This window comes from Ursus arctos, unplaced genomic scaffold (assembly GCF_023065955.2).
Source record: "Ursus arctos isolate Adak ecotype North America unplaced genomic scaffold, UrsArc2.0 scaffold_32, whole genome shotgun sequence".
NCBI lineage: Eukaryota > Metazoa > Chordata > Mammalia > Carnivora > Ursidae > Ursus > Ursus arctos.
The window spans coordinates 29,695,629-29,718,112 of NW_026623008.1; the positions used below are offsets into that span (position 1 = coordinate 29,695,629).

The 22,484-nt window shown below is 55.1% G+C and overlaps 1 protein-coding gene across 3 annotated transcripts; it reads right to left on the reverse strand.

The window, feature by feature from the left end:
- Positions 1-1,372: 1,372 nt before the first annotated feature.
- NT5C1A (5'-nucleotidase, cytosolic IA) lies at positions 1,373-21,924 on the reverse strand. Of its 3 annotated transcripts, none has more exons than XM_026516588.4 (6): positions 21,724-21,924; positions 14,854-15,021; positions 14,295-14,424; positions 12,744-12,866; positions 10,272-10,456; positions 1,373-8,719 (listed from the first exon to the last, which is right to left on the reverse strand). In XM_026516588.4, exons 1-6 carry the CDS (start codon positions 21,847-21,849, stop codon positions 8,351-8,353), a joined length of 1,101 nt encoding a protein of 366 aa, XP_026372373.2. In that variant the 5' UTR covers positions 21,850-21,924; the 3' UTR covers positions 1,373-8,350. The 3 variants fall into 3 exon arrangements, with proteins under 3 accessions (XP_026372373.2, XP_057161327.1, XP_057161328.1); XM_057305344.1 differs by lacking the exon at positions 21,724-21,924 and adding an exon at positions 15,886-16,013; XM_057305345.1 differs by lacking the exon at positions 12,744-12,866.
- Between the last annotated feature and the right edge of the window lie 560 nt (positions 21,925-22,484).

The following is a 22,484-nucleotide window of genomic DNA, read 5'->3' on the forward strand; positions in this document are numbered from 1 at the left end:
CCGGGGGAAGCCATAGCTATGTCGTGAGGACACCCAGGCAACCCCGTGGCAAGGAACTAAGGCTACCTGCCAACAGCCATGTGCGTGAGCCACCTTGGACGCAGATCCTCCAGCTCCCGTCAAGTCTGCAGGTGACGTCAGCCCCAGCCAACAGCTTGACTACAACCTCACGAGACACCCTGAGCAAGGACCACCGAGCTAAGCTGCTGCTAGATTCCAGCCCCACAGAGACCGTGAGATAATTAACGTTTGTTGCCTTAAGCTGCTAAGTTAGTTGGGGTAATTTGTTACATAGCAATAGATAACTAATGTGCCATAAGACTCCCATGCCTTTGGTTTCCTACCTAGATGGGTGATCCTTTGGGGATCTTTTTAAGAGATATTCAAAATATTTTATAACCAGTTCAGAAATGACATTGGCTGCAAACAGCTGGCCCCGCCCTAACAGCCCTGAATTCAATCGTTCAATTATAGGCACATTTAAATATTTTTAGAAAAATTTAATTAATTAATTAATTAAATTTGAGAAAGCAAGAGAGCAAGGGGAGGGGCAGAGAGAGAGAAAGAATCGCCAGCAGACTCAGTGCTGAGCACAGAGCCGGACGCATGGCTCCATCCCACGACCCTGTGGTCATGACCTGAGCCGAAACCAGGAGTTCGAGGCTTAACCATCTGAGCCACCCAGGTGCCCCAATTATAGGCACATTTATTGACACCCACTTGGGGCTGGGGGGACACCAAAATAAAGCAGGAGATTCTCATTTGGGCTATGGGAGAAAGAGCCATGGACCTGACTGTGGTGTACGGGAGAGAGTGATCTGTCCCTCACGCTGTACCGCGTTCTGAGGGAGCCTAGTTGAGGAAGTTGTTTTGAGAGAAGTCTTGACAGGGCCTCAGCAGACAGAGGGGAAGGCGGGCGGCAGGAAAAATGAGAGTGGTGGACAGAATGGCGTAGAGGTATTGGCCCTGGGTTGGGTGGGCTGTGGAGGGGGCTGGGGTGCAGAAGGAAGAATAATGGGACGGCTGAGGCTAGGGTCTGAGTCAGCCCCTTCCTCCTCCAGCTCACACCCTCTCTTATCTCCTCTTCTTCCTCCCACTCCAGCCCACCCTCCGTTGCTAGGTCCAGATGGGGACATTGAGTCCACACCAAGAGCACGGCTGGGAGAAGCTTGCCTTCTGATGGACTCGGGCTGCGGAATCTCCCCGCAGGGTGGTCTTCATGTGGGGGAGGGTCTACAGGGAGACACTGGTACCCCAGGACGGGGCTGATCTCAGGTCTGCTCACTACAGGCATCGCCATTGACATCTCTCGAGGGGACTGTCAGTCAGTCAGTGGATACAATCGTGAGGAAGGCAAGCAGGACAATATAAGTTTAGTTTAAAAGTCTTCTATTTATTTGAATGGCTTTTAAGAGGCAGAAGCCCACGTTGTGAAAGTCAATTATAGGACAAGCATGAGGAATGAGAGGCATCCACAGTGACCGGGTAACTGCTGGGAGCCAGACCGAGCGGGGGCGGGGGGTGCGTGGGGAGGGGAGATCGCAGAGCGGAGTAGGTATGGGCGGTCTTACCCCCTCTTCAGACGACGAGGGAGCTCACACCGATGGAGAAGCACACACTCGGACCCTTGAAGGAGGCACTTAGGAGATTCTGGTAAGGAGGTTAGGTTGTAAGGAAGACCGGGGCAGCCCGTGTGTTGCAAAAGATATAAATAGACCTATAAAGATATAAATAGGGCTTCTGACAGGCAGATACAAGCGTGCTACGGGTAAGGCTTCCCTTTCATTCCTGTTCTACACTGGGGGGGACTGAGATGCTTTTAAGTAGAAACCAGAAGCTAAAGGTCCGTGTGGTAATAAAGGACGTTGTATGTACACAGTTTAGAACACAGGGATGCACTCGGCTACCTCTGAGGGCTCTTAGAGACCCCAGACTCCGTGAGCCTGAGGGCAATACCCTCACACGCTCAGCTGGTTCGGAAGAACTCAGTTCACGGGGCCTGGGCCAGCGGGTGCAGACAGGAGACTCCAGGGCTGGCGTTAGCGTGCAAGATGTGTTTTGTTTGGCCTGCACGATGCTTCCCAAATTCAAAATAGTTGCCAACATTTGAAAGTCCAGATTTTTAGCTTCCCTTGAAAAATGGGGTGGAATATCTGGCAGGAGCACCGCACATTCCCACATGGCAGCAAGCGTGTCGGACAACAGCATATGTGCGCTCCACTGCCCTCAAGACCCGGCTTCATCCCCTCGCTCACTTACGTGTCCTGCCTGGCCCTGGGAGTCATCAGAGTTTGTGACCAGGCTCAGGCACCCAGTCTGCAGTGACCTCATGATTTTCTACCTGGTGGCAGCTCCAAGCTTAGCCTTGAGGCCTTTCCCCTAGTTCCGTGGTAGACCCATCTTACCAATGGGCCCCTGAAGGCATCTACACCCACAGGCCAGGAGTGTGTGAGGCAGGAATCCTAGTCTATAGAGGGGACCTCTCGCTCTGCAAAGATGGGTAACTGAAAGGTTGCCAGCCATACTTCTCTGTCATCAGTTCAGTCCCGAGGGCATCAAGGAGATACTTCCTGATCAAGGTCAAGGGTTATTCACTTCTGGGCCAGAATAGAACACCCAAGCAGAGGAAGGAATCCAGGCCTAGGCTGGGCTGGGCCAGGGAGGCAGGGAAGAAGGCAACGTTTCTAGCCACGACCGGAAGATGACCAGGGCAGCCATGGGAGGGGGGCAGGTTTTGCAGGTGTTTAGGAAGCTCCACTCAAGTCATAGTGTGAATGACTCCACCTGGAGCTGTGCGGTGTACTGTCTACCCAGCTGCACGCGTTGGCCCTGGGACGATCAGCAGGAAGAAAGAAAGAAGTGGAGATGGGGAGGCAGGTGCAGCCAAAAGCGGTGTCCTAGCACACATTCTGCCACTTCCTTTCAAAGGCTGCAGGGGGTAGGGCTGGGAGGCAGAGGGTTAAGAGCCAAGACCTTGTTGGCTAATGCCGGAAAAAAAGATAAGGAACTTGGCCTCAGTGGCCCCCATGCTGCATATATGCAAATGCCCATGAGATGACGGGAATGGCCAGAAGCAGTCCCAGGAAACAGGGCTGGCCATAAGTACGTGGGGCCCAGGATCCTTAGTTAACAGAGATTACCATCCTGTCCACTGTACACACACACACACACACACACACACACACACACACACACACAGAGTTGTCAGCAGAGATATGTGACCCATTACACACCCACATAAACACGGACACACGCAGTTTTCACCCTGTTGCACACATTCATATGAATGTGTCCATACACACAGTCACGGTGGTTGCTGGTAAGAGCAATCAGCTTGTCACACAGGAAATTTTCAGAGCACCTATAGTGCTTTTAGGCTAAGCTACCCACAGGAGTCTGGCACAGCACTAAGTACCACAGGAGATAAAATAACCAGTGGAGAAAACCACCAACTTTGGCCAGTGGCAGAGTGCTGGCCTCTAGCGCCACCTACTGATGGGAGCGGTTTTCGTGCTTCGCCTTGAGATGGTGAAACCCAGAGAACACAGACCGTTTCCTAGGCACCCAGTCTGGGCAAGCCGCCAACCCCAGGATGCCATCCTCCCACCTCTTTATTTCCTGCCCAAGTCAGGTGAGACCCCCACATCCTGACTGGTACCGTGACATCAGAGAATGAACATTCAGGGCCTTGCATGTCCCCTGGAAAGCAGTACCCAATACCCATAGGGATGTCCGAATAGGGTATCATCTTCTGTGCCAACTCCGGCTTGCTGGTAGGGGCTGCCTGGAATGCTGGGTTGAGAAGGATTCTGAGGCCAAGTCTGGGCGTAGGGGCCAAGAGTATCATGATGGAACAGTGATGTCTACAGGTGGGACCACTTCCACACTTGCCTTTCTTGCGGTGGATCCTGGAACCTGGGTAAACGCCTATATCTGCAGGGTCCTAGATGTCTCCTGATGCACAATTCCACCACGAGGGTATGTGTGTTGCTCACCCGCACAGCACAAGGAGATCGCCGTTCTGACTTTCACTGGAGTTTTAGCTCTTGCTTGATCAGGAACTTCTGGGCCAGCTAAAGCCCTGGCTGGAGCTGTCTTCATGCAGAACTTGCTCTTGCTTCCAGGGAGAGCGTATGGATGACGTGTTAGATCGGAGAGCTACAGTCAACATCAGGCACTCCATTTTATCCAAAACCAATATTTAGCTAAAGCCCATCCATCCACCAGCACTTGTCCCTTCCCAAGAGGCCCCATGAGGGCAATGGCGAGCTGAGAACAGCAAAGCCACGCCAAGCAGGTGAGGAGGGCACACTCAAGTCAACTTTATGAGTCAACAACATTTCCAATTACAACAGGCCCCGGGGCACTGGGAAATAGTCAAAACTTGAAATCTGAAAGCCTCCGATGCCAAGGATCTTGTCGTGTGTGCAACATCACGGTACTCAGCTAGTGCCTGCAATTTCCTGCAGCCCTAACGATGCCCGTAGATGGGCACGGAGCCCACACACGCTGCCCCCTTGGCACTGAAACCAGCCTCTGCCGCCAGTGCTCAGGTGGCTATGAGCTGGGCTCTCCCATTGAGGGGCGGGCTGCGGATGTTTGCCTTAGCCCAGGGTCAGATAAATATTTTCAGCTACTTGGTCTCTGTTGAAACAACTCAACTCTGCTGTTGTGTGCAAAACCAACGGGCATGGCTGTGTTCCGACAAAAGCTTCTTTACAAAAACAGGTGGTGAGCTAGATTTGGCCCATAATTTGCCAAACCCTGCATGAGCCCCATACAAGGGCCTTCAAACTGGGTTCCAGAGAACTTGGGTGGTGCTTCAGCTGCTCTGCAAATGTTTGGCTCTAACTTCCAGCTATTTAGGAAATCACAGCAGAAATGCACCCACTCAGGTGTTTTATAGCATTTTTACATGAAGGAGGTCAACACATTAACTGCTGGGCAAGCTCTCTCGTCACAAAGCCTCTTTTGCCACCCCTGCGCCGTCCGGGCTGAAGGGCACAATGGCTGAGAGCCTGGGTCCCAAGAGGCAGACACGGGCTTCAGTGCCACTCACTAGCTGTGTGACTTTGGGCAAGTTACTGTCTCTAGACGAGCAAGTAGAGTGGACGATGGCCATTGTGCTGGTGTAGGCTCCTGGACGCCCCTTTTTGCTGACTTGTGGGCAGATGGCGTTGTCACAGTGGAGAGAGGCCAGGGCAGCAGAGGCCACGGAGGGGCACTCGGAGGCTCAGGCCAGCGTGATTTATCAACTGTTATAGAGGTATTTCAATGTCTTAATCACCAGTTTGGTGTACAGGTGCCCAGCAATCACACCAGTTGAATATCATTATGATGCCGGATCCATCTCGGATTTGAGCTTCTCGCTGGTTCTGTTTTCTCCTGGCGTTGCCTGCTGCACCCCTGCCATTCCGACTGGGTACTCGGGGAAGGGAGGGAGCAGCTCTGCAATGATCTTAGCAGTCTCAGTGCCTCGGACCAGGGCTTGGTCTCCTGCTAAGTGGCACTTTTCCCTGGGTCTGGGACTTTGGGGTCAAGCATTTCCTGGGAAGCATTCTGAGGGACTTGTTGGGCTCCTGGAGTCTAGCATTTCAGGAGCTGGGGCCCCCCTCCCTAGTGCTGCAGTCCAGTACGGGCTCTGAGGCTCACCTGGTGTTTTAATTTGCCCAGCGACCCCATAAACAATGCTTCTCACCACTGGAAAGAATCAGAACGTGCGTCTGGCCGCTGCCTCGCCTGCCCCCGGGATTCTGGCCTGTTACTCCAGCCACTGAGAGCTTTTTCCCAGGCCTGAGATGCTCATTTACAGTTTCAGTAATAGAATCGGACCCTAGTGTCTCGCACTGCCCGGGGCTGTCTATGTCTATTACCGGGGCTCCTGTGAAATCCACAGCTTTTACTGCACCTTATCTTTCTGCTGCCAGCGTCATATTCTTCTGTTTCCTGAGAGACCTGGAAGAATCAGGGCTGTTTATCACTAGGTCCTGGAGGCAGGACCTCTTGGTTCCCAGGATCCCTGGGGTTTATCTTAATTAGGCGCCATCTGGTGCCCAATGTACATATCCATTCTGGCCACGCAGACTAATACCATGCTATGAACCTCGACTGCACCAGCTTTGCGGGCTGCTTATGGCTATGGTTGGCTCTGTGAGCCCTAGAGGCTCATCCAAGGGGGTGATTCTGACAGGGGGGGGGGGAGGACAGAGGGCCTTTCATGGCTCAGCCAAGATCAAAGATGACTCTCTCTCCCTTTCTTTCCTAGAGGCTGTTCTTGCATCTCCCAGTATCTCTGGCCGGGCTTGGAGCAGAAGGAGGAGCTCAAAACCAGCCCCTGCCCTGAGGCCTCTTCTGTTGGCCAGAAGGATCCTGGCTGTGGATGGAAAGACCTGTACAAAGTCATCATCACCTGCTCCTCCTGTGATAAGGCGATGAGTGGTGGGGTCTGCCCCAGAAACTCAGCATGGCCTTGACCTTCCCCCCAGGCCCAGCTTCCCACACAGAGACTGAAAACCCAGCCCGGCACTCCTCTTCTGGCCCTAACTGTTTTGCTCAGTTTGAGCAATCTTGGAGGAAACTTCTCTCCATCTTGGAGGAAACTTTCTACAACTATTATCCTGCCCTACACTGCCCAGAACTTGCACCCATTCTGATCCTGTGCTGAGTCCACAAAATGACAAAGGTCAGGCCCCAGGTAGCACTTCACCTCCTTTTCCCGCCCTCAGCAGCAGTCCAGCTCTCCTGCACACACCTCCAGGCTCCTGCTCCCTACGACGGTACCTTTGGCTTTCTTCACAAAATGCTTGCTTACAGCTGGGATGCCCCAGGAGCCGGGCAATCAGTCGCGCTCACAGATGGCTGCTCACCCTTTCTGGGTCTTCCTGAGGGACCAGCCATCAGTGCTCCCACCCTCCCTTCATAAGGAGAGCCAGGCTTGTTAGCAAAAGAGGAAGCTAACGCACCAAAGAGTGAGAGTTCTCCCCTAGAAGTGGTCACAAAGGGGCTGCAGAGGCTCCTGCAAGGTGGAGGATTCACTGGTGCGCTGCAGGGGAGGCCATCTCATTCTGGGGTCCCTTACACAGCATTCCAGTGACAGAAAGCTCAGTACTTCCACTCACAGTCCCACAGCTGGAGAATCTCTCTAGTGCACCTCTCAGCTCCTTCCTGTCTAACGGGTCACTGCCTCAGACCAGACTTTCCCATGTCACCCTGAGCAGGCCTTCCCTCGGGCGCAAGCAGGACACCCTCCCACTTCAGCCACTGGGCTTTCTTCCCCTGCATCTGGAACAACAGCGAACCCCAACACTCTACCTCTTCCCCACTGGCAAAACTGCTTGGCAGCACACAGAATGCAGTAACTGAAGGACTGAGGGCCGAGGTGAGGAGATTGGCAGGCAGGAACAATCCAACTTTGGCTAAAAGCAAAAGCCAAGGGAGCCCTGAGCGGGTGGTCCCGAAAGCTCCTCCCCGGAACGAGCCTGCAGTGCCCCCTGCTGGCGGAAGGAGAGTTTGCGTGCAGGTTAAATTGGCTCCTCTCTCCCTCCGCAATCCCTGCCCCTGGCGGCGGACCCCAGATGGGTGGTGACTCACAGTAGAGGATCACCGGCAAGCAGATAGGTCATCTTGTCCGGTGGTTTCCAAACGTGCAGAATTAGAGGTAGGGCTTCTGCGGACGATTGTGCCCATTTGACAAAGGCTTCCGAGCCGAGGAGCCCGTGGGGGCTGAGATTCAGGCTACGTGCTGCTGAGCAAGCCGGTACCCCAGTGTGGCTGTCTTTTTGAAATTCATTCTCGAGACAATGTTCTCCTCCAATTGCACAAAGGCACCATATGCTCTAGCAGCAGCCCTGGCACAGGGCAATCTTACTAAACCACGCTTCTGCAGCTCCAGGAGAGTTTGAAAACCACCTGCAAGACGCCAGAACTGAGGTCCTTGAGAGGGAGGGACTTACCAAAGTCATCAGTTCTTGCCGGGACAGAGCTGAGAAGCTGGATGCCTTCTCTCTCAAAGCCAAGTTCTTTGCACCACACTGAGCTAGTCTTCATCCCAAGCCTCCTTGGAGGCACCCTGACCCCTCTGACACTGTCACCCTCATTCCCACCAACTCCCCCCCTGAAGCCCAGCTACTCTGCAGTCTTACTTTCCTGGCTGACAGCATGGCACAGTGTTTGGCCAAAAGGAGGGCTGTGAGGATGCCGGCTCGGTCTGCGTGATTCCCTGCAAGTACCTCACTCGTGGGGATGGGGGCAGACGTGCAGAAGGACAGAGCGGAGAGGAACTAGAAGGGTCCACTGGATGACGTGGTGGAGCACGGACAGGGAGCTGGGGGGAGCTCTGTGGGCGTCTCCGCTACTGCGCGCCAGGGGGGGCCTGCTTCATAGGCGCCGTCTGCTGGGGCGTCTGTGCCACACCGTAAGGCACATGCGCAGCCACCGTGCCCATCTCCTGAGCTCCAGCCACATGGAACATCTGGTCATCGAAGAAGATGTGCGGACGGATCTTCTCAAGGAGGGGGCCCTTGGGCGCTCCTGCGAGGAACAAGGCCTCATCCGTCTCCAGGCCCCAGCTGCGCAGGGTCTTGAGAGCCCGGGCCCCCGAACTGGCTGCGCTGCGCGCTGTCACCAGGTAGGTACGGATGGGACACTCCAGCCGCAGGCCCTTGGAGTAGAACTTCTTCTGCAGCCTACCCAGCGCCTCCAGAAAGCCCTTCAAGGGGCCCTATGAGAAGGCAAGGGAACACGGTGAACTCCTCTGTCTCCCAAACATTTGTCCCCTCTCCCGTGGGGCTCCTCCCAAAAGCACGAGTGTCTTGCTGTTTGGGATGGGAAAGCTTCTGGAGATCCCTCGATCCCCCAGCTCTGCTCCACCTGCTAGGGCCGCTGTGTGCATCAGTGGGACTGCAGGTACCTCTGTCGGTCTGGGGGTCCGTACTGCTGTGATTGGGGATGTCTGGGTCAGAAAACCATCCCAGGGCAACTGTTACTATGTATGTCCATCCACGTGCCCTCCAGGTACGTGGGTGTCTGTTGTGCAGCTGTGTGAGTGTGGCCTTCTGCGCTCATCAGCAGGGGTGATATCGAAACTATTTAGTAACAACGGCACGGGCACCCTCCAATCAGAATGGACCCCAGCTGCAAACAACTGGGACCAACCAACCAACGTGTACCTGCCAAATATCGACCCTGCCCATGGGGCACAGGTGGCTCAGGGTGCCGTGCTCCAGCTCTCTAGGGTCAGGGGAAAGATTTACTCTCTCCCGCGCCTAGAACAACCAAGCCTAATGAGGATGTGGGGATAAAGAACCAGGTGCTGATGAAGAAGAAAGTGGCATCAGTGGCTGGAGATCAGGGCAGGTGGACTTCTAATCTTAGAAGCCCACCTCATCCCTCCCTGGCTGGGTGACCTGGAGCAAGTAGTGGTCTCCTGGGCCTCTGCCTGCCACTGAGTGGTAAGACTGGTCCTGCCCTGGATTTCCAGAGATCTCCGGGGGACTCCACATGAACGGAAGTCAGATGAATATCCAGGAGCCACAACTAAAGCCTGCTGAGCTCCTGGAGGAAGAGCTTCTGGGATTATCAAGCACCCAGAGTTTCATTGAAAGCACACATTGAAGCTCCCAAGAGGTCTGTGAATCCCAACACCTCCAACCCCAGGGAATTTTCTCAGGCTCCAGGGCATATTCGACTCTTGGGGAGACTCCAAGCAGTGGGAGGCTGAGCTCCCGGGCAAGGGATGGACGGCAGGAGGTGGGACGGCTGCTGTGGCCCAAAGCAGGTGGGTTGCTCCAGACCCCACTGCCTGCTGGGTCTCCCTGCCCCTCGAGGAGCTGCCCAGCTTTCCCTCTCCTCCAGTGAGGGAAACAGGGGCTTCTTGAGGACCTGGGAGACTACTCAGGGGGGTGGCGAATCTCAGAGAGGGGACGGGGGTTCCAGAGAGAAGATGGCAGCTTTGGAGACAGAGTGAGGCCTTTGGAGAGTGGAGGGACGCTTCAGAGGGCAGGGGAGCTTAGAGAGAGAATGAGGGCTTCAAAGGTGGGGGATAGGTCTGCAGTGAGGGGGATGAGGTTTAGTGAAGGGGTAGACGTTCATCGAGGAGGCCAGGGCTCAAGTGAGAGGGATGAGGGCTGGAGGCCTGGTGAGGGGACCTGGCTGGATTCTGGGGTGAGCTTGCGGTTTGGTTCTGGGGAAACCTGACTTGGAGTTCCAGCTAAGGGCAAGTTCTGGGGACCCGCCTCACTCCTCTCAGGGGTTCTGGGGAGTGCATGCAGCACCTGGGCCAAAGGTTTGTTCTCGTGGGCCTTCTCATGCTCAAAGAACCTGTCCAGCCCGTGGGCCTTGACGATGCGCTCTGACTCATCCGAGAAGAGCACAGCATCCCCATCGAAGGCCACGCGCAGCTGGCTCTGGGATACGGCCACGTCCCTGCTGGGGCTGAAGATGGTGGCGGCTGCGATCCCTGCGCAGAGAGAGGCAAGTGTTGTCTGCCTTCGTCTAGGCAATAGGGGCCCCTGACGCCTGCCTCAGCTGCCTGGAGCCAAGAGAAGGCCCTCTTAGACTCTCCTTGCCCCACCGGCCTCACCCAGGACTCAGGACAAGGCCAATGAGGGCTCATATTCAGAATATTTTAAAACCGGTCAATAAGAATGGACAGTGGCTTTTGCCCTGAGTAGGGCTCTGAGGGCCCTGGCCTATGTCAGGGTTTCCCTCTAGTTGCTGCTTTGTGGGAAGGTCTGGGGGAGCCCCAGGAAACAGAGGTCACTCAGAGGACTCAGGGAAGCAACTGTTTATGAATCAGTATAGAGAAATTTCAATTCCTTAATACCTAGTAAGGTCATGCTGGTGTGGACCAGCTGAATGTCAATCCTGACCGGAAGGAAGGGTCCCTCAGGCCACTGCTGTCCTTCTAGGAGATTCTCACAGGCACCTGATGTAGCCCTACGGGGGAGCTGGGAAGAAGCCCCGACCCTGGCTTGGCTTCAGTTACTCTCTGCTGTTGATTCTGGCAAGTAATCAACACCTTCTCTGGGCCAAAGTCAAATTAAGGGTATTTGAGCTCTGTGTGGAGCTGAGATCCCAGGCTGAAGTCCATGGGCACCCCCAGTTTACTACCACAATGGCACCAGGGTATGCCCCACTCAGGGTTCCTTGAGGCAACGTGGGTGACCATCAAGGGCAGTACCAATGCCGTCTGACTGTGTACACGGACTCTCTGCAACCCCGGGCTTCTCCAGGAGTCAAGGATGCCTGTGGGAGCCCAGGTCCCAGACTGGAACTTCCCTGGACAGCAGAGAGCCAGCGCTGGGGCTGGAGGCCTGGGGGACTGCCGTCTACTGGTCATCTCCCCAAAGGCTGCTTCAGCCCTGCCCTTGAGACTCCAGGCTCACAAGGGCTGGGCTAGGGGAGACTCTTGGGAGGCGAGAGCAGTGCCAGGCTCCCAGCAACTTCAGTAGCTGGAGGATGGCCTAGGGAGGGCCAGGCCCTGGGCATCAGGTCAGGCACCTTCTCAGCACCTGCAACGCTGGAGCCAAGATGAACCAGGACCACCCAGCTCTGCGCAGGGCCTCCCTCCTGACCACCCCCTGCTCGCTAGCCTGTACTCAAACTACAGACATACAGAGGCACACGCTCGGGTCAGTGCCCAGTCCCCAACCAGAGGGTGTGACATCTGCCTGGGGAACTCGCTTCTGGTTTCTGGTTAAAGAAAGCCTGTTGCAGTCCAAAGCATTTCAGAGGAGTGAGGCATCGCGAGGAAAGAGGCCAGGCTTCTAGGCAGGAGACAGCATGAAAGAGGAAGAGAAAAGTGAATTAAAAAAAAAAAAAAAAGTAGGACGTCTGGGTGGCTCAGTCGGATAAGCGTCTGTCTTCAGCTCGGGTCATGATCCCAGGGTCCTGGGACCGAGTCCCTCATCGGCTCCCTGTTCTGGGGGGAGTCTGCTTCTTCCTCTGCCCCTCCCCCTACTTGTGCTCTCTCTCGCTCACTCGCTCTCTCACTCTCTCTTGCAAAAATAAATTTTAAAAAATCTAAACAAACAAACAAACAAACAAACCGGATATATTGCTGGTTGATAGAGAGAAACCTGCCCGGAGTGTTCAGCCTGAGGAGCCCTCTCGGGCCGTGGGGCAGTCCCTCCTCCTGGTGGGCCTGTTTTCTTCCATGAGCAATAGGGATACACACCCTGCCAGGAGATACCCCTGGCAACTGGTGGATACCCCCCCCAACTGCCCCTTGACAGAGACCCACGGAGGGAGAGTGTCTTCGTCATTATGCGGCCCGGGGCTCCTAACCTCACCTCAGCGCCGGCCACGCTAGCTACCGGCACGCTAGCCATTTCCCCGACCCCGGGGCTCAGGATGAACTAGGTACTGACCTTCCTCCCCACTGGCCCAGACGGGGGCAGAGGCTGCTCATGGTCGCACGGGCGTCAGAACTACCGACCTGGGCGATTCTTAGAAGGGAGTAGCCTTCTGGGCTGTAGGGACGGTTTCCATGGGAAGAGAAGGCTGGGGAATGCTACTGAGTAAAAGCATCCTTACCATGGTAGGGCGGGAGGTGGGAGAGTGCACTAGAAGGGCCTACTCTCAGAGTTTACAGGACAGGTCATAGGAATTAAGGAAGGTACTCCCTTTCCAGGTACCACGGTAACCCCTAGCACGTGCTCAGAGCTTTAGGCCCAGCCCCTTCCCCCCACTTCTGGGACCCCTTTGTCAGCCTCCCCATATTCTCCGTCCCCAGCAAGACTCACCTTCATCAATGGCTTCCCGCACTTTTTCCGCATCAGCTGACAAGTACAGGTTGGTGTGATAGGCCTTGAGGTAGCAGATGGGGCTATTCCCACCTGTCATGCAGAACCGCTCAATGAACAGGTCTGGGGAGGAGGTAGAGAGTACCCAGGTGATGCCTGAGTCAACCCTCAGGGCCTCAGAGTGGTCCCTCCGTGTCCAGTGGGCGCCATCTTGGTTCTGAGTGGTGATGGGGCAGCAGAGGGATTCTCTGACTGATTTTAGACCACCCTTCCCCTCTCGAGCCCCTCCATCCTTCATCCACAAAATAGGGATGATCAACCAGGAGTGATCACCTGGCTCACAGTAATATCCTCTTGTCAGATAATCACAGTGGGTGATTATCTGTGATTACAAAAGGTGGGTCTCCAGTCAAAGCCTGGCCCTCCTGGCCATAGCCGATTGGATAGGGGCAGACACCGGACCCAAGCTGGGCCAATCAGATCCTCTCCAAGCCTGGGCTGATAGTCACCTAGTACCCCTGGGTGTACAGGCTGGAAAAGATTTGCTGGTTGGTAAGTGGCTACTGCTCTGAGCCCACGGAGTTACTCCATCACTACCTCAGCCCCTCATGTGGGACAATCTCTGGAGGGCCCTGCTCCAGTACGGTGGGTGGTGTCTCCTGACTACTCCATGCCTATGTCCTAAGGTAGTTAAATATTTTGAGTATCATCCCTGCTCCCAGCAATTTGAAATTCGGATTACAAAAATGCCACTGAACTCTGTTGGTTACTTAAAACAAGAATTTGTAAACTTATAAATTTTGGCCATATTCAGGAAAAGCAGAGAAAGCTAGTATGGGAAGAGAGATGGGGGTAGGGGATGCAAACAGATTTGCTGAGAGAAGCAGAAATAAGGGCTCAAGTGGCCCCGCGAGAAAAAGCCCAGGAGAGATTTCCAGCACGTGGATTCAGGCCGCCGGGGGCCCAATTTTACTTCCCGCCCTGTGGTTCTAAGAGACACCCCTTTAACCTAGTAAGAAATTACCGTATTCTCTTCCGCGTAAGCTAGCTCTGGAGGGTCTATTACTCTCGATCAAGAGTTTGGACTAAGACACAAAGTTTCTTCACCCTGACAACTGCACCTGCTTCTCCTAGCAGCCTTGTGAGGCCTATGAGCTCTATTGCAGATAGAGAAACTAAGGCACGGAGGCAGCAAGTGCCCTGCCCAATACATAGGCAGCGGGTCCTGTGCAGTGGTGTGCTGGAGCTGGCTTGTACCAGCTTGCAGGAGCCGAATGTTAAACATTCAGGGATTTTTTGGGCCACTTAGACTGTCCAACTGTTGATAACTTGGAATCAGCCATGGTAGGATATTCACACCGTAAGATGACGATGCTACAATCAGGGTTTTGGGTTTTTTTCTTTTGGTTTGGTTTGTTTTCGTAAGGAACCAGTTTACCAGCGTACCTTTGGGCTTCAGGTTCTAGTTGGTATTACCTACCTTCTACAGTGGTGTGGCCCCATCCCTAAGCGTCTAGAGGGGTGTCCCGTGACCAAGCCCCTTATGCTCACCGTAGTGGTTGATACTGTTGATCAGACGGACACCCACTTGAGCGTGGTTGTTGGTCACAAGGACGATGTCAAAGATGTCCTCACTATCAGGGTACAGCTCCCGCAGCCGTCTGTTCACAGCCTCCAGAGCCTGGATGGGAGAGGGGACCCTCCTGCTCAGACCCCCAGGGACTGACACCTGGAGTTGGTAGCCAGTGCTGGGGAGGAGACGGGAGCTGGGATCTAATGGGTGCCGAGAGGGATGGTCAGGGGCTGGCCGCCGACGTGGACCATCTCATCCTGACCTCAGCCATCGTGCCGGTTGGTTGCTGCAGAGGGGCGCCTCCCTACAGCGTGAGCAGGTGCCGAAATCCAGCCCAGCTCCACTCTCCAGGCAAGGCACCTGGCGTGGGGCTGCATGAGCGCAGAGGACAGGGAGGCTTCTGCCCACAACGGCTCCGTCCCCTTGCCAAGCCCTGTTCCTGCTGGCTGGCATCTGCCCAGAGGGGGTCCCGTTTCCTTCTTCAAACACCCGGGAGGGCTTTTCCTAATCCCCCCAAAGGCACTATACGGCACCCACCTTCACGAAGGGGAAGGCCGGCCCGGGGCTGAAGGGCTCGTTCTCGTGCTCCAGCTGGTAGCGCACGTACTCCTCGACGCCCTGCTCGGCGTAGATGCGCTGCTCCTCGTCCATGCGGAACAAGGCTCGGGAGGACACAGCAATGGTGACAGCGTTCTGAGGCTTGGGCTGTGGGGGTGCAGGAGGAGGGCTGTTACTCACACTCCCTGAAGCGGGTCTCACGCGCCAGCCTCTCTGGGTGCCCAGCCTTGGGCAGGGGCAGACCTGGGTCAGGACCCCCTCCGTGCAGGACCCAGCCAGGAACTGAGGGAGAGGGTGGCTCCCTATCAAGGAGCACGATCTGGTGGGAGGACATGTCCTCAGGGAGTTTGCAATCCAGTCGGCCATCTGGACACGATGGAAAAATGAATACAGTGTATGTAGCCAGAGTGTGACTGACACTCAAGATGGTCTCCAGATGGTTTCCATGATAAAATGAGAGCTACATGCCCCTTAGGAAGAAATGGTGCCCGGACACATGGCAGTTATATAAGAAAATTTATCTCCAGCCCAGATCTTTCTCCTGAGATCCAGATTGATAGATCTAATTGCCCCAGTTGACTAACAGACACTCAAACTCAACATGCCCAAGGCTGAATTCCCACCACCCCCTGCACCTCCAAACCTGGTCTCCCACCCCCCTCCTCATCTCAACTCAGCACCACCATGGACTCAACACTGAGGCCAGAGCCCAGAAGTCAACCTCAAGTCCTCCCCTGTCCTCATCTGCCCTCCCTACACCAATCAATCAATCAATCAATCAATCACCAAAACCTGTCAACTCTGTAGAATCCATCCCCTTCTTTGTGCCTTCCCTGCCAAAGTCCAGTCCATCACCATCTCCCACGCCAGGGCATCCATACTGTTGTCAGGGGTATTTCTCAAGTTCACATCTGATGATGCTCCTTCCCCTTTCAGGGGTACCCGCTCCTCTCAAACTCTGTTCCACAGCCTTGAGTATGGAGTAGGAAGCCCTTGGAGACAGACGCCTACCTCTCCACACTGTAGCCTTTCTGCAATCCCGCTGCTCGATCTGACTTTTCTCATGTCCGAGCATACTTTCCTGTCTGTCCCTGAGCCTCTGCACACGATGTGCCCTCTGCCTGGCTCTTCCTCTAGCTAACTTCTCCCCAACCTGCAGGTTTCAGACTACATGTCCCCTGCAGGAAGCCTTCCTTTGCTCCTAGTCATGGGCTTGCTACCCCTCCCATAGATTTCCCTTTTTAGTTAAATTTAGCACAGCCCTAAGTGCTTATCTAACTATTTCTATTTCTAGACAGAGTTCTGGGGAGGAAGCAGGGACCATGCTTAAGTTCTGAGGGAACATGAACCAGGACTGTCTTGTTCGTTTAGTGTATCTGCAGTGCTTAAAACGGTGCCTAGCACATAGTAGGTGCTCCTAAATTTGTAATGCTTCTGAGCTCTCACGTAAGCTACTTCAATGAGAAACAGTACCTGCTAGGACAGATTTAACATGAAATGGAAACTCCAGGGCAGTACCCTAATCTGTTCAGATTGCTTGACATATAGTAGGTGCTCCAGGAATACTTTTTTTGGGTGATGCAAATTTTACAAACATCTACTGGTTCTTTGTGCCAGGTCCCTGGGCTCTGCCTGGGAGTGGTCCTGGTAGCGACTGGCGTCCTGCCCTCAGAGTCACAACGCTGGTAGGGAAGAAAAGCAGGTAAACAAAAGGGGCTGTCATGAGAAATCGGACACAGGTGAAAGCAGAGTCTTGATGACAGGGGTTCACAGTAGGTTGTCACAGGAGAGGAAGCATTTGCGTGGAGCCCGGAGGAAGAGTCAGGTGAAGGAAGGCATAAGGCGGTGAGCAAGTGCGCAGCACATTCACAAAGGAAAGCAGAGCCCAGGGCAGGGGGCGTGGGTGTCGATGAGCCCAGAAGAGTGAGCTGGTGCCAGGAGGCCTTCCCCAGGGCCCAGGAGGGCCTCAGAACTCCTTCACCACCTGCAGTGGAATAGGGAGAGGGTGCGCCACCACAGAGAGCAGCTGGACCCTTTAGAATCCCTGGGGAGGATCAGAATGTGGGGGTGATTCCCACTTTGCACATGATGAAACCAAGGCTCAAGTTGGGGGCAAGACTCATAAATGGACCTCAAATTCTGGCCTGCTCCTGAGAGCGCCTCGGGCCACATACTCAACCCCACTGCTTCTCTCTGGAATCAAGCCTGGGACCTAATCAGTGGACAACACTGAGTGATTACCATGTGACAGGCACCGTGCTGGGGACATGGCAGGAAACAATACAGACACGATCCCCGCCCCCATGGAGCTTATGGTCTATCCTATCCAGTAGAACTTTCTGTGATAATAGACATGTTTAGTCACTTGAAATGTGACTGGTGAGACTGAGGAACTGGATTTTTAATTGTATTTAATTTTAATCAATCTAAATTTAAGTAGCTATGAGTGGCGAGTGGCTAATGAAGCTTTAAACCTCGAAGTAGTAAATGGAAGGCCAAAGAGTTCCCCAAGCACTTGCGGTAAGCCTCAGTTTGCATTTGACTTTTACCCAACCAAGACGGTGTATCAGGCCAGCAGGGTCAGGGAAAGGCAGTGGCAGGCAGGACAGGTGCCTCTTCTCTGGGGCTCGACCCAAGTACTCTCCCAGTTGCCAGCCACCCCTGTTTGTGTGATCATGGGTTGGGTACCTCCCAACCCCCTCGGCAACTGTGAGCTTTCAAGGAAAGAAGGTAAAGTAAAAGCAAAGGGGTGAAAGAGGGCTGGCCAGGGATGGTAAGGATGGGTGGGGTTGGGGGAGTGGGAAGACCACTCTCATAAGCCCAGGAAGCCTACTGGGTTTACTGCCCCAGGGACACTGGCCCATCACCCCCTCAAGGACAGAGAGCCAGCTGCCCTTCTGGCCCCTTCAGGCAGGTTCCCAAGCCAGCCACTCCAGCCCAGGCAGCCAGCCAAGGCTTCACTCCTCACTTGCTGTCCCGCAGTTCTTGCCAGACTACTGCGTTCTGGGTCCCCTCTGATTGAGCTGCTCAGACCCCATCCCATCCCACCTCTGGTCATCGCATGAAAATATCCCAGTTGCCTTGGCCCCAGGAGTCTCTACTTCCCTCTTTTACAAATGGGCAAGTAGACTCAGGGAGGGGCAGCGTATTACTCTAGGTCACACAGAAGAGTCAAGGCAGATCCAGGTACGTAAGATCCCAAGTCTCTGGCCTCTAACCTGGCTTCTGTCCACACAGCAGCACACCGCCCCCCTCCCCCACAGGCCCCTCCTTGAGAGCTCCCGGATGACCCTAATCCCTTCCATTTCAGCCACTTCCTTGGGACACTTGCCCCATGCAGCCCTCCCCTTCCAGATTTGGGAGAAATGGTGAAGGAACGCCATGCCCCCAGATGGAGGTTTCTAAGGGCAGGGCTCTCTTTTTCCTCAGAATGGAGTTCCCCAGGGCAGGAGCCTTCTGCCAGCTCTGCCTGCTCTGACACTGTACAAGGAGGGTCGGGTCTTGGGGCCCAGACGGCATGAACTGCTGTGAGAGATACAGAAAGAGCCTGGAAAGCCAGGCTCCAGCAGAGCTGAAGGACAGGTAAAGAGCTGGCCAGAGCTGGGGAGGAGCCAAGCACTTGGAGACACCCTGGGCCTAGTTGCACAGGGAGATCACCCCTTCGCGTGCTGTTAGGCGTACCTAAAAACAGTTCCTCCAGAACACAGAAAGAAGTCCCGATTCCAGACTGGGAATTGGGTCAGGGGGACCCTTCTCCTAGACCGGGGACTCAGCCTGGGAACAACGGGCTCCAGGGAGCCAGGGTCCTGCCAGTTCTCTGCCTTCCACTGGTGCTGGGGGGAGGTGGGGGGGTAATGGAGGACAGCCAGCCTGCCTGAGGAGCTCTCATTTAGAACCGACATGATTCTGCCTGTTGGGCCCAAGAGAGGAATGCAGCCAAAAGCTGTTATTTCTTTTTTTTTTTTTTTAAAGATTTTATTTATTTATTTGACAGAGATAGAGACAGCCAGCGAGAGAGGGAACACAAGCAGGGGGAGTGGGAGAGGAAGAAGCAGGCTCACAGCGGAGGAGCCTGATGTGGGGCTCAATCCCATAACGCCAGGATCACGCCCTGAGCCGAAGACAGACGCTTAACCACTGTGCCACCCAGGCGCCCCCAAAAGCTGTTATTTCTAAACAGTCTTACTGGGAGAAGAACTGCTGGAGCAGAGAGGGACAAGATAGGTCTGGACTGAGGAGTCCTCTGACCCTGTGAGGTGAGGGCTTCCTATGGGCCTTCAGGGCTTCAATATTTCACTCAGGCTCCTGGGAATGAGACTAGGCTCTGATGGGGCCCAGGAGGCCTAAAGCCCCCAAAATAGCCTGTGGGAGGAGGGGCTACTGCAGGAAGGAGTAGGGGCTGGGAGGCCGCCAGGCCCCTTGCCTCCCAGAGGACTGTGAGGCGAGGCGTGAGGCGTAGGGGTCACGACGACAACTAGGCCTGAGCTCCCTAGTTCCATGGTGCTTGGGGAGGAGACACATTGGTGAGCTCTGCTCACCACCCCAGCCCCAGTATCCATCTCCTGGGCCATGGCCATGACATTAGGCAAGCTTCCTCCTCAGGCAGGGACCAGCCTCCTCACTGGTCTGCCTGCTGCCAGACTCATCGTCTCTCATCCCTCCACAGTGCAGCCCCAGAGTGATTGTGCTCCAATGAAATGGGACCAAGTTAATCCCCTGCTGAAAAATCCTGCTGAGGGCACCTGGGTGGCTCAGCCGTTAAGCATCTGCCTTCAGCTCAGGTCATGATCCCAGGGTCCCGGGATCGAGCCCCGCATCTGACTCGCTGCTTAGTGGGGAGCCTGCTTCTCCCTCTGCCTCTCCCCCTGCTTGTGTTCCCTCTCTCACTGTCTCTCTGTCAAATAAATAAATAAAATCTTAAAAAAAAATCCTGCTGAAAAATGGTTTTCAAACTTTTTAAAAAGTAGGTTGACCTTTTATTTCCATGAACTCCTGGGCAGAACCCCACTATGTAAATCAGATATTACTATAGTTTATTTATATTTATTTTACTGGTTTACTATTTGATTCAAATGTATTGTGTGTACCTGGTCTATTTATTATAATGTCACCAACGGAAGCAGTACGGTTGTGTAGGTGATAAATTTGTAACCAGGGGTTAGGCTGCCGGTGCAGACTTAAACTTCACCATCTAGTTAATTGGTTCCTGTGTTTGCTGGTTTGTGCACAGTACTGAGAAAGTCCTGAGTCCCACCTATAAGCGGATGCAAATGGTAAAAAATTTTTGTTTTGTGTTAAACTATAAGCCTCAAGATACTCGGCAACACTAATTGCCATCAATCTCAAGATAAACTTCTAGTAAACAGTTCACAGGGAAAGCTTTATCCTGAGGTTTGATAAAAAACAAAAAACTAATCAACCTGCAGCATAAATTAATATGTTGGTGGTATTGGAGATGCTAAGATGTCCACATAACACGTTTGAGTGAATTGAGTTTTATTACATAGTTTTAATTGTTTAAGAGGTAGTTGGAAGAAAAAAGGAAATAAATTGGATCCACGTGTGCAGACTTCCAGAAACAGGGGCCCCAGTGGAACCTGGTTTTCAAACCCCTAACCCCACTGAATAGCCAGACTCCTGAGTATGGCATTCAAGGCCCTCTGTGGGTCTCTGGCACCCCTCCCGTGTATCTCCCAAAGATCTGCATTCTCCCACTCAGTTTCAAAGACATCCCCAAGCCTTTTGCCCATCCTGTCTCCCAGTCTGCCTGGGAAATGTTGCCTACTCAGGCTTTAGGGTGAGCTCAAATGCCGGTCTGCAAATCCTTCCTTAGTGAGCGCTCACTCCTGTATGCGCCCTCCGGACCATGTAGGGTCTTTCATCTGAGCACTCACCACGTCCAGGGGCTCTCTCAGTGCACGGTGAGCTCCGGAGGCAGGGACTCAACCAAATTCGTCTCTCAACCCCCGCTGCTGGGCAGGGCCTAGAGATACTGCAGGGAATGACTGTTGACAGGGTGGGCCTCCTGGGGAAGGGCCCTTGGAGGGAAGTAGCAGGATGCTTTAAGGTCAGGCTGGAACTGTTTGGAAGATGCCTCTGGGCCAACCTCCGTTCAGTCCCCTTCCCAAGCTCTGAGATCTGGGAAGCGGGAATGAGCAAGACCCAGGGGACAACAGGGACATCAGGAATCTGTTCGATGGGAAGAGGAGCTCTCTCCTCTGTGAGAGTCTCGCCGGGCTGAGACCACCACGGGGGTCACAGGCATGTTGATGCCCACTGCGACGGGAGCAGAGCCCTGAGCTGTGGCGCAGAGTCCAGCGATGGGAGCCCTGAACGCAGGGCGAAGATGCCAGCGCAGCTCCCTTCCCTTAGGACGCGGGCCGCGCAGCACCCGGAGCCCACGGCGCAGGGCCTTGAGCCAGAGCCCGAACGCAGACGCTTGGGTCCGGAGCCAGATGCCCAGATGGCAGGGACCTGAGCGCACAACGAGGAGCCGGGTTTCCAGTGTCAGGTTACCCGAGCCCGGGGCGCTTGGGCAGGCGCCGCTGACCCGCTAAGCCAACAAGTGCTGTCCGCGCGCCCCTGGCTGCCGGCTCGCGGAGGAGCTGGGCCCTGAGGACAGCATGGGGGAGGGGGATTCCTGGCGTGGAACCCGAGCCCAGGAAAAAAACACACCGGCGCAGAGCTCCCAAAATAAACGCGAGCCCGTGCCAACGGCCCGGCACATTCTGGTGCTGAGGAGCTGCGTCCCCTCCTGAAGGGCTGCCACGGGTCCCTCTCCGGGGGCCTTAAGACCCTCCCTCGGTGACCCTTCCCCTGCCCTCCTCCGTACCCAGGCCCTGCCGTTACCGATTTGGGTTTCTTCTTGGGCGCGAGATTTTCGTAGAAAGTCTTGGTCTCCTCCCAGCACGGGGCCGCCGCGGGCTCTGCCCCCCGCCCGGGCTCGCGGGGCTCCCGGAGCTCCCCGGGTTCCATGATCCGGCTGCCACCCTGCCGGCCCGAACAGGCGGCGGCGGGGACGCGGCGCTGGCGGGGCTGGGCTGCAGTCGGGAGGCGCGTCCCGGGCGTGAGAAGGGGGCGGGCCGCGGCGGGGAGTGTGCGCGCGCGAGCCGGCGGGGGGTGGTGGGGGCGGGGGGTTGTTAACTCCCCCTCGGCGGCGGGCGGGTTGCCGATGCTGGATGTGTCCGGGGGCAGCTGAGTCCCCAAGTGAATAGGGGGGTGGGGGGTGGTTACTAGGGAGGGTTTGGCCTCTCGGGCTCCCAGGAGCAGGGGCCCCGAAGCTGGGCTTGCGGGCTGCCACGGATTCGGGATTTCGGGGATCGTGTTCTTCGCTCGTGTTCAAGGGCACCGAGAGAGGAGAGCACGACAACCCCCCCCCCCCCGCCCCATCCCGATGGTGATCCTCAAAGGAGAAAATGAAAAGCTAGCCTTCCCCTCTGGTGCCAGGACCCTGGGAATCCGATTGGCAGACCCTAGTCGGTTCTGCGGAGGGAGACGTGGATGGACAGCTCCGTCCTGCTCCTAGCCGGGCGCACAACAGAGGGCCCAGCTGGGCAGGTATCCCCCACCAAGGCGGAAGGACCTTTGAAGTCAGTGGCGAGACCAGGTCC